Below are 12,329 nucleotides of genomic sequence, written 5' to 3' on the forward strand. Positions count from 1 at the left end.
TGTGGTGGTGATGTCATGTGATGTTATCATGAGTTTGGGTCTGGTATCATTCTTGGTGGTTGGGCCTCGTCTGTCAATTAAGGCGGGTTTCCAAATGGCTGGAAGGCGAGAGGTATCATCTCGTTTATTCATGCTGTGGGGGCGTTTTTCTATCTCAATGGCTTCTCTGATTATTCTGTTGTTGAAATGTTCAATTTTGGCGATAGTTTTGGTTTTTTTAAAATCAATTTCATGTCCCGTGGCTTCAAAGTGTTGGACCAGGGAGAACAAACTTCATCCCTTCATCAGCCACCTTAAACCCCTCCAAACCACACAATAAGCAAACTGACACCCACTATAAAAACATGGCATTTTTTTACTGGAATCTGAGACAGCATATATATAAAGAATTTGGATTGTTAGCAATCCAAAAATATTTACACAAATATGAGCTGTCACTACTGTGACCACTGCCTGTGGATGGCCTTGGGTTAGGCTGAAACAGGAAATAAGATTTGACCCATGTTTGGGGCCTAGCAAGGTAATCTAAATAGTTAACAAACATTTAACACACATACATGCATGCATACATACATACATACATACATACATACCTCAAAAAATAAAGGGAACAGAAAATAAGACATCCTACTATTAAATACAGTACATTGTGTTGTTTGTTCCCTTTAATATATATATATATATATATATATATATATATATATATATATATATATATATATATATATATATATATATATATATATATAGATATATATAGATATATATATAGATATATATATATAGATATATATATATATATATATATAGATATATATATATAGATATATATATAGATATATAGATATAGATATAGATATAGATATAGATATAGATATAGATATATGGAGAGAGAGACAGACAGACAGACAGACATATAAATATACATACAAATATACATATTTGTGTATTTGTATTATAAAACGGGAACCTGCCATACCCTCATAGTTCATTTGATTGAGGTGAATTAGCCAGGAATATAAAAGTAGATAAGCTTGGGAGAAATGTGCATCCTTGAGCACAAGGGAGATTCATCTGATGAAGCATTTTTATTGCAATGTTAAAGTCTTTGGGGAAAGCTTAAGGAGGTCAGTAAACATCTGTACAAGTTTAGAAGTGGGGGAAGAAGCCAAGACTGGATGGTTGTCAAGGCAGTGTGCTCAGTGCGGTGTAATTTTGGCTCTTAATGAACCTGCTTGACCTCAAGTGGCTGACAGAGAGAATTGAGAGTCAGACATTTTACAGGATGGAGAGACATAACTCTGGGACCATTTGCCCTAATCTCATCTGTGGTTTGCTTCAATATTTGAAACGATCACTTCACATTCAAATCAGGAAAACGTAATACTTAATTTAGAATCTCAAGAGAACAACCAAATAACTGATTTGGAAAGGACCTTCTAGTCCAACCCTCTGCTCAAGCAAAAACCTTATACCATTTCAGACAAACGTTGTCCAATCTCTTCTTAGAAACCTCCAGTGTTGGAGCACCCACAACATCTGGAGGCAAGTCTTTCCACTGATTAATTGTTCAAACTGTCAGGAAATTTCTTCTTTGTTCTAAGTTGGATCTTACCTTGATTAGTTTCTATCCATTGTTTCTTGTCCTGCCTTCAGGTGCTTTGGAGAATAGGTTAATCCCCTCTTCTCTGTGCTTATTTCAGTATTTTGTTTTTTTTCTTCAGTATTTTGGCTTTTCCGCATACTTTGTTGGGCTACTGACCAAGGGATATCAAAAAAAAAAAGTTTGTTGGTGTAAGATAAAGTGATAAAAAGTGTGTTCAAATAAACATTCTTCTGCGGCCTTGCAGGTTGTACAAAAGATATTGTTCAAGAGTGATGCATCTGGACAGCTGAGTGATGCTCTACCTGTCCTGTAGGGGTCCTCACTTTCTCTAAGGAGCAGAATTGCACTTTTCAGGGTGTTCCTGATCACCACTGATAGTAGAAGCCAGGTGGCTTCATTGGCACAGAATGCCTTTTATCAAGGCATTGCTAATTTACTTACCACTCTTATCTTACCTGGACAGAGACAGCCTTACATTTACTCACTCTCTGGTATCATCTCAGCTAGATTATTGTAATGTGCTATGAGTGGGACCCTTTTGGAAATGATTTGGAAACTTTTAGTTAGTTCAAAAAATAGCAGCTAGTTTGGTTAATGGAACTAGCTATTACGAATATATTATGCCAGTTCTTATACTGACTGCCATCCATCACTTTATGATTGTTCTAAAAAACAGTTGTAAAATTGAGTCCAGTCACATGGCCCCTCAACTTTTGACTATTAACAATATACGATTTTATTGTGATCATAAAACAAGAATTACCTGTACATATCTTGGTTATTGGAGAGTATTGAGATAAATTATAGTGGGTGGATATATCTGTCAGAGCATTTTAAAATATGCAATTATACATGAATAAATAATATCCATGAATAAATAATATTTTCTATTGCTACTGTCAAAGATGAAAATCTGATATAGCCATGTGACATTTAGTCTCTGGTGGCAGACAAAATTGAGCTGAAATAATTCAGAATTTTAAAAAAGTAAATTTAATAGTAAAGGAAAACTATGATTTTCAAAAGGCCAGTTTTCTTTGAAAAAAAAACCTATATTTACCTATTTGTATGCTTGGTAGAAACTGAATTAATGTGATTTTAAAGGGAAATGCAAAATATAGAATATCTGCTTTAGAGAATAAGCTGACTTCAGATAATAGAAAGATGGACTTCAAACAATAGAAAACATGTATCTGTCTAGTTTTATTAGGTTTAACATATTTATGTATATATGTGGTTAACGTTTAGTCCTTAAGAGTTAAAAATTTGTATGAATCCATTACAACTTTTGTGCTTGAAGATATGTAAACATATATGAAACCTTATTCAACAAGTCATTATTTAATACAACCATCCAAATAAGAAGTGCCTGTGTTTACTGTTTGACGTTCTTGGATTAATATTAGTTCACCAATTCATCATAGTCAAGACATAATAAAATAATTTCCTAGAAAGGTATATAATCCTGAATGATACGTGACATTTTAAGACATTGGGTTTACAAGAAATAAAACATAAATATATATTTTCTGTCTTAAATTTCAAAGAGAGACTATGCAGATAATAGTCCTCCATGAACTGAATAATGCAATCAGACTAAGTAAGGGAAATTGAACTTTATCTTTAACGCACTGAAGGAGAAAAGTATTTAAGAGTATGACAGGAACTTAATGTTAAATCATTGAGACATAAATAATCTGTGGACTAGAGCCTTCCTTCAGAATAATTTTGCTAGTATTGGGATGCCGCATAATACTTATATAAATATTTATATCAAAGATTTCCCATCTTTGATATAAAAATCCAAGAGTGTTATTATTCTAGAATGAGAAAAAAAGAAATATTTTCTGCTTTTTTAATATTTCAAACTTTTGGATTTCTTTTGCATCTGAAGTACTCATTTTCAAAATTTCAGTCTCAGGTCAAAACAAAATCATTTTTTGCAATTAAATACTTAACATCTTTTTATCTTTTCTGCCTAGGTCCTTCCATTCCCAAGCCAGGTGGTATACAACAGAGTTGGAAAATGTGGGAGCCGGACTGTGGTTTTGCTGTTAAGAATTCTGTCCGAGAGACATGGGTTCAATTTAGTTACATCGGATATTCATAATAAAACCAGGCTTACCAAGAATGAACAGGCAAGTTATCTGCTTAGTTTTTCCCATTTTACATTCAGAAGGTCAGAAAGGCAGAATAGAGTTGGAAGAGACCTTGGAGGTCTTCTAGTCCAACCCCCTGCTCAGACAGAAAACCTTATACCATTTCAGACAAAGGGCTGTCCAGTCTCTTCTTAAAAACCTCCAGTGATGCAGCACCCACAACTTCTGACGGCAAGCTGTTCCACTGGTTGATGGTTTCTCACTGTTAGGTAGTTTCTTCTTAATTCTAGGTTGCTTCTCACCTTGATTAGTTTGCATCCATTGTTTCTTGTCTTTCTTTCCGGTGCTTTGGAAAATTCATAGCAAGTCCATTGCAACGATGAGATTTTAAAATGCATTACACACTAATGTCTGCTAAAGAAAGAGAGAGAGAGAGAGAGAGAAAGGGAGAGAGAGTGTATCTCACTCAAATATTCATCCTGGTTAATACTATAAATTTGAACTGAGCCGGGAGTTTGGAGGAAGTGAGGGGGTGGAATATTGCTTCACTGGCAACTGAAATTACGTTCTGCCTTTAGACATTTTGATGGAAATTGGTTTCATGAATGGAATGATATGTATGAATGGAATCCAGTAGTGCTTTAGAGACTTTGGGTTAGCTTCATAGGTTCAGCTTTTCATGTAAAACCAAACCAATTAGTTTTCAGAGAGTGGATTCTCCAAAGCACATTTTGAGAGTAGGGAAATGGAACTGCTGGTGGAAGAAAAATCATTTCTGTTAAGTCAGAGGAAATTGCTTTCATTGATGGAATATACAATTGGATGCTAGGCTAAATGTCCATTATTCAGGAAATGTTTTGAATAAGCTTTCTTTAGTTGCACATTAATAATATACAGTATCTATGGCGAACCAGTCCGGCCTTTGCATTTACTGCCATTTCTTTTGCTAGGGTTTAATTATGTGTCAGTGTGTTTTCAGAAATTTGCTCAGCTCATTCTCTGAAGACATTTTTAACTGAATTAAAAAATAGCACCAAAACACTGGACTGTCATAATTGCTTTGCCAAACAGGTGTGAGAAAAAGGCAAACATTCCTAGAAGTGGATGGTTATTTTTCTGGGAAAAATGTTCGCTCTTGTCCTCAAATCAATTTTGGGGGTTAAAACCAAGATGGTTAAATACTGAGTGCAACTCTAAAATCAACCATGGAAATTTTAAGTTCAGCACATTTGTGCTTGTTTTTTTTTTAAGATCAAAGTTAAAAGCAAACGTCACATTATAAAGATCAGTGAACTCTTGTAACAAATAGCTACTTAAAAATGATTTATGATACGGCCTTGAAGTTTAAAACCTGTAAGATCAAACAAATTATATCAAAGAAACTTTTAAAAAGTCCCTCTGTGAGGGAGATGGGTGGTTCAAAAATGTGAAAAATAAAAAATAAATTTTAAAAAAATTAATTGGGCCTTTGGGAAGATTAAGGGTATGGATGACAGAAAATGTTTGGAAAGAATGATGCAAGGAATAGAATTTGGAAAAGAAGTTCAAATCAGGAAGCTGACGTATTTCACATTAAAAAGAGGTTGTTTCTGTGTGAATATGAATACATACACAGGTGTGTCTGTGTTTGATGTGTAACTTCAAGATCCCTCTTGATCTACCACTCTGATGCAGTATGGAGTGGCAGATAAATGTTTTTCAACTTCCCAAACTAGGGTAGAGAAGAGTGACTAGCCCAGAATCACTCAGACATCTTTTTGCCTAAGGGAGGATTAGAACCTGGGTTTTTCCACCCTGACCAAAGATCTTAAACACGATACCACATTAGTTCTCTTTTGTACGTACTGCATGTGTGTGTGCATGGAGAAGACTTATACAGTGTTACTGGATAATTAGTTACAAATCTTTTGTTTCCCTCAGAAGAAGGTTGCATGTTTTTCTAGCAAACTACATACAGTACTCAGCAGTTTATAAGCAGAAGGCTGTGTCGAGTATCAATATTTTATATGATTCAGAGCTATACATAATAAAACTATTTTCAGGCTTTTTTGGTATTTGCCTGTGATGCTGATACAGTAATGGCTGGGATCTGTTGGAATCTGGGATGAAAGGCAGTATTCTTATTGGTGAATCTGAAATTCACTACACATAGAGTTAAGAATAAGCAGAGAAACCTAAAGAGGCAAGTAGGCTGAGGTCCTAAGCATATAACAGATGATTGGGGAATTGACTTATTTGGATAATAACTCAAAAGCACTCCAGAGAACCCACAATATTGCTGTTCCAGCAGCAGTACATGGCGTAAAAAAGACAAATTGAGTTTAATGCAGTTTTAAAGTCTCAGATTTTTAACAGGATTCCATTTAACAAATGTAAAAATCAATTAATTAAATTTAAGTTATCGACTCATGCACATACACATACAAACAGACTTTTTTTTCTTCTTCTGTTCAATCATGAACAATTCTTGGAAACCGCCTGGACAAGTCCTTGCAGTATTCTCGGCAAGGTTTTTCAGAAGCGATTTGCCATGGCCTCTTTCCTAAGACTCAGAGAGAATGACTGGCCCAAAGTCACCAAATTGGTTTTGTGTCTAAAAAAAAACTAGAATTCACAATCTCCCGGTTTCTAGCCTGATGCATTAACACTGAGCTATTAGGTCACTCCTAAGTACCTCCAAAATAACATATTAATTTTTTTTTAAAAAAGGAACTGCTTTAAAAAAGAAATGAATTCTTCTCCCTCACAGCCTTCACTGTAGCTTTTGCAGTTGTTCTCATGATCTCACATTCCTAACACATACAGAATGCATAACAAAGGATGAAGTTAATCTTGATTGACTGATTGGAGGAAACAACCAGGACTAGCTATAGAAATCAAGCAGATTGTGTGTCCTAAATGCTCTCCTTACTTTGATAGGCAATGGGGATTCAGTAGATATGATCCTGGAAGAAAACAGATTGACTTTGGTGTAGCTCCCAGTTAGAACTTCTATGAAATCTAGAACATGGGATATTTCTTTCTGTAGTGTCAAACTCGCTGCATCATGTGATGTGTCACGATGTATCGCAACTTTTTTTTGCATTGCCGGAGCTGGGTTCGGCGCGCCCTCCTCATGATGCAACCAGGCCATGGATGGGCAGTTTGACACCCCTGCTTAGAGTGAGGCCAGGAAAATAACTTTTTTTTAGCTGCAATGTTTCTCTGGAGATTGATTTGGGATTACAAGCAGGTGACATTGGTTCCCTATCTCAGGAACATTTGACTTAAGAACAAAAAATTCTAGAAGTATATCTTACAATGATATTTAGTGGAATTTATTTTAAATCAGTCAGGATGAAAGGAGTCATAAAGAAGAATTGCAATGGTTATATCATCCAGACTTAACATTTTAAGTTTAAAATAAATAAAACGTATCCATTTTCTCACATCAGGTTGCAATTATTTTCAGAGAGATACTTTTTAATGGCATGTTATTCCTTAAAATAACACAATACCATATATAATATTATTGCAAGCATTGACAAAATAATATAAGAGGAAAGAACTTTAACTGAAATTAAAGAAATCTTAAATTAAAGCTCTTTCTAGTTTACCTTCTCCTTGAAATATAACAAAATTTTATTCCCAAGTAACAAAATTATTTTATTTGAATAACATTTAACTTTATTTGCAGTCTTTGTATAAGTAGCCTTTGCCATTGTTCTACGAATCATTTGTTAATGCCACCAGGTGGATTATTGCTGAAAATGCAGTCTATTGCTTTACTGAACTTCTAATATATTTAACTAAGAAAAATGTATTTATAAAGACATATTTTTAAAAAACAGAAACAATAGTTGTCCATAATCATGAATTGTTCACAATCCTGAAATACTTACTAGGAAGAACTCCTTAGTAGTTCACAGTATGGTATGGTGTACTGGTATATTATCTTTTCTCTGTGACTTCAAGTTTTATACAGTATTGTAAAAGTAAAGAAGTTGTCAGTGTAACAATTTTATTGCATTGAATGCTTTGATAAATTTATTTTTTTAAAGAATTAAAGCTGATTTCCCTTCAAGTTTCATATCAATATTAATCCATACCCCCATAACCTACATTCATACAAACGTACATACAGTATATGCCCATCCTTTTTTGATTAGAGTAAGCTAAATAAATTATAGTGTATCACATAAAAGAGAGAAAATAAATATAGCTTATCTAATTTACATGGACAACATTTTCTACACTTCTTCATATCTCTCTATAATTTGAAACCATCAAATTATCATAGTCCTCTTTTCTTTCTTCTCGCAGCAATAATTTTTAAAGGCATTTTCCCCTCATCTGTGATTTCTTTCATTTCATAATTTCACATACTTCCCCTTAGCATAACTTGACACAGTTTTGTGGTACCTGTAACATAATTATTTTCATTCTGTTTCAAGTAATGCCCACATCCTCTTTCCTTACACTCCTCATCCATTCTGTGTTTCATTTTTTTCATACAGAATGTGTATTATTTTGTGTTCCTGCAATCACTCAGCTTCTCATTTTTAGAATAGAATAGAATAGAATAGAATACCTTTACTGTCATTGTGTAACTCACAATGAAATTAAGTGCTGCTCACAGTGCACACTACACACAAGTAAAAGCCACAAATAAGAACATACATTATATACACACATCCTTCACATTTTATTCACCATTGCGCTGCCCCTAATATTGCACTTCAATGTTGCACTATACTGTGGTATTTAATATGGTTACAGCTCTGAGATAAAAACTATTTTTCAGCCTATTTGTCTTTGTTTTTATTATCCTGTACCATCTGCCAGATGGTGTTAGTTCAAAAAAAAGAATGTCCGGGATGAGATGAGTCTTTAAGAATATTTTGAGCTTCCCTAAGACAACGGGAACTGTATTTTTGCCCCATATCTTTATTCTATGCTTTTCCCATTCGAAAGATCTACTCTTGGCACTACCAAAAAATGATCTGGCCCACATTCTGAATCTCTTAGACTAATTGTTTCAATCTTCTATCCTACACAATCAAATCAGTCACTCTCTTCAGCTTATATTCATTCTTTTGCCATGCATATGAATGTATGCATACCCTTAGGTTTAACCATGTATTCAAAATATACAATTCTGTAAGCAGATATTTTCTTTAAAAAAAACACCAGTCTCTTTCATTTTTGGCTTCTGAACAAACCACAATGACTTTTTTTGTGCTGTCTTGTTTCATTCCCACCCTTCCATTCATGTCCCTAATTATTTTTCCCCTTCACTCTGTTCACTACACAATAGTTTCATCTCTTGTTCTTCTACTATCATCATTCATTAGAGCATAACATCCAACTATTATTAACTTAATGATGCCAATTCATAGTTTCTGACATGCATTATACCCCTTTCATTTATAATCAAATTTATATCTTCATTTCCTTAGAGGTATTCATCAGATCAAGATCAGATCATCATCCTTTATTTCTATTACTGCACATTCTTTCCCTTTCAATTTCTCAGCACACATCATTTAACATTTTTATGACCAGTCATGATGGCCTCAGAATAGATGCTTTACGGCTGTTCATTGTGAAACTTTGCATTGGGGGGCAGTCACATGATTGCGTTTCAACACTTGACAAGCTGTTCACATTAATGACCAGTTGTCTAGTATCCTGCGAACATGGGATCACCGTTTGCAATTTTCTATGCCAGCTTCCCTAGAAAGTCAGTGGGGAATCCAGCAGGAAAGGTTGCAAGTGGAAGGGATTTGGTTGACTCAGCCTTCCATCCTTCCGAGGTAGGTAAAATGAGGACCCAGATTGTTGGGGGCAATAAGCTGACTTTGTAATAATGCCGCTTGGGGGGGCGAAAGCCCTAATAAGCAGGCATATACATAGAATGAAGGCTATTGCTAAGCACATTGGTACGTGCTTTAAATTGTAAGTCGCCCTGAGTCTTCGGAGAAGGGCGGGATATAAATGGGATTAAAAAAAAATGGGTTTTTAGGTCCATTTGCCAAGCATGCTGAGGGATCCATTCAAGGAGGGATGGAGGAATGGATTTAAAATCTGGCAAAAATGCTACTGAACATTATCTTTCTGCTGATCATTTGAAAGGCCCTTCTTCAAATTGCACTATTTGGTGAAGAAGCCTTCAAGACAATGGCAAAAATGATTGCTTGCTCACAGGCTGGAACAAGGCAGCCACAATAGTCAGCAGCTGCAGAACAATTGAAAGCTAAGTGGAAGGATTTTGTGGGGCAGGAAGATGGCCCAGGTCTCCTGCTGTGGTGGGGGGCTGTACCCTCTCCTTACTCTGCCATTCCCAAGAAGCCCAATCCTGCTCCCTGGCGCTCTGCTGAACAACCCACATTAATATTTAATGATTGTAAGTGGGAGAGCCAGGCTTGTGGTCATTGTGTGAAGTGATCCTGTGGGTGTCTTGGTTAATAACTGTTTCGATCAACAACTATGGTCATACCTGTTGGTTTTTCTTACACTTCCCTTGACTGTTTAGCCCAGAAATTTGAAACATAAACTTCCAAGATCACCAAAGCTCTAATTTACTGTAGAGAAACTAATGAAGACATTAGGGGGGAAAATTCCAGCGATTGCAAGCTCTCTTTATAATGAAACCAAGGTTCCCATTCTTGCAATGGTTTCCTCTTCTAGCCTCACATGCAATGGGTTAGAAACCATTTTTCTTGATCAGGAGGGAGATTAGTTATTTCCGTCTGTCTTGTTTTGGTAATGAGTTTGTCTGTCAGTGGATTTCTGACTGCCTGAGAAATGGTTGTCACATTTAATCTGATGTTCTTTATCATGTAATCCTGTTTCATTCCATGACACAATCCTCTGTATGCCACGGTTGTCACTGAAGACACTGATAGTTGTTGACCTTCTGATCAACACGGATTTAGTCAGTTGAGGCTTTCACAAAATACTTTTTATTAATATAAAGAAGGGGTAGACTGGTTTTGCCCATGCTACATGCAGCAGCATTTCTGATAACAATAAGAATGGTACTGGCCAGTCTTGGTGTGTTTTAACCATTGTGCCACAAGAATAAACAAAGCACGGTTCTGTCCCAAGCGTGCACATCTCACAAACCTTAACATATACTGAGACATGCTCAGGATGCATGTATTGAGTTTTATCACCTAACAAACTATTGTCGTACAATTTTTGCACAGTTGTGCAATCCGAGGTACGTAAAATGAGGACCCAGATTGTTGGGGGCAATTAAGCTGACTTTGTAATAATGCCGCTTGGGGTGTGTGTGAAAGCCCTAATAAGCAGGCATATACATAGAATGAAGGCTACTGTTAAGCTTGTAAACCGCCCTGAGTCTTCGGAGAAGGGCGGGATATAAATGGAATTAAAATAAAATAAAAAAATAAAAAATAAATAACGGGGATATAATCATGTGCAGGGTTTTTTTAATTACCACTTGGAGGTTTTATACAATATAACTATATAGATTATAAAATAAACTGACTAAAGCCTAAATCATTGGCAAGAAAGCCTAGAATTCTTTTGCAAATATCTAATTGTAACACTTTTGGATTGATGTAATACAGCATGTTCCAGAAATGTTGAGGCTTTGCAAAATTAAGCAGAACACAGTTGCAGAAATCACTTACATTCAAGCTTTTTTAAAAAAATAATGACAGGAAAGGATCTTAAAATCGAATTATCTTTTGAAAACAAAATCTCTATGGAAACTAAACACAAATAATATTCTTGAAGGAATTGAAATAATGGAGAACATTGGAGTTTATTAATTGCTAATTGCTGTGTTTATTTAGAGCATAAAGCACTGATGAAAATTTAAAAAAATGGAATAGTCATTGTTTAAGGAGAAATTAGCTTGATTTTATGAAATTTAATGTACTGTCTTTGTAAGTAAATTAAATGTATGCACATATTGTGTTTGTATGCTTTATGAACATACTGGGATATCAGGTAGCTGACTGATTTGTTTCTGCTGCTTATGCATTAGTGCTTCATGCTCAGTAAAATTGTCAATAAGAAAAGAGGAAATTATTTTTTAAAATTATAAAAAAAATTAAAAAAAAGTTGAACATTTTTATATGAAAAAAACAACCATGTTTTCCCCATTACTTTTAGTGCATAGTTTGCTGCAATCTAATGCAGCAGCCCCCAATCTTTTAGGCACCAGGGACCGGTTCCATGGAGAACGGTTTTTCCGTAGACTGGAAGGGGGCGTGGTTTTGCATGCTGCCTGCAATCCTCGGATGGGGCTTCGCTTATTTGCATGGCCCAGGTGCCAGTCCATGGACTGGGTATTGGGGACCCCTGATCTAAAGAGTCACTGCCCAATGAAATAAGTAGCTTTTCAGGGCTTCTCTTTGGAACTGTTTATCTTAATTTTTGTATCTTTTTGTTTTTAGATGGAATTGATTAAAAATATAAGCACTGCAGAGCAGCCCTATTTATTCACTAGACATGTTCATTTCCTTAATTTCTCAAGGTAAGGAAAATCCTCATTTAATTTTAATAGCACATTGCGATGAACAGCCAATCGTTTTACAGAATCCTTTTAATTTAATATTTAGCTACAGAAAAACATTTATCTTTTAATGTTAGGAAATTGATAATTGTTT

The 12,329-nt window shown here is 35.2% G+C and overlaps 1 protein-coding gene across 1 annotated transcript in view; it reads left to right on the forward strand.

Moving 5' to 3' along the window:
* The window catches only part of UST (uronyl 2-sulfotransferase), a gene marked incomplete at its 5' end in the record, with an annotated part of 116,141 nt that overhangs the window by 47,545 nt on the left and 56,267 nt on the right, over positions 1–12,329 (forward strand). Inside the window, 2 exons of the mRNA XM_081346782.1 lie at positions 3,589–3,744; positions 12,117–12,196. Coding sequence (XP_081202908.1) covers positions 3,589–3,744; positions 12,117–12,196 — 236 coding nt within the window. The remainder of the gene's footprint in view (positions 1–3,588; positions 3,745–12,116; positions 12,197–12,329) is intronic.

Source organism: Vipera berus, assembly GCF_964194415.1.
Source record: "Vipera berus genome assembly, chromosome: 1".
NCBI lineage: Eukaryota > Metazoa > Chordata > Lepidosauria > Squamata > Viperidae > Vipera > Vipera berus.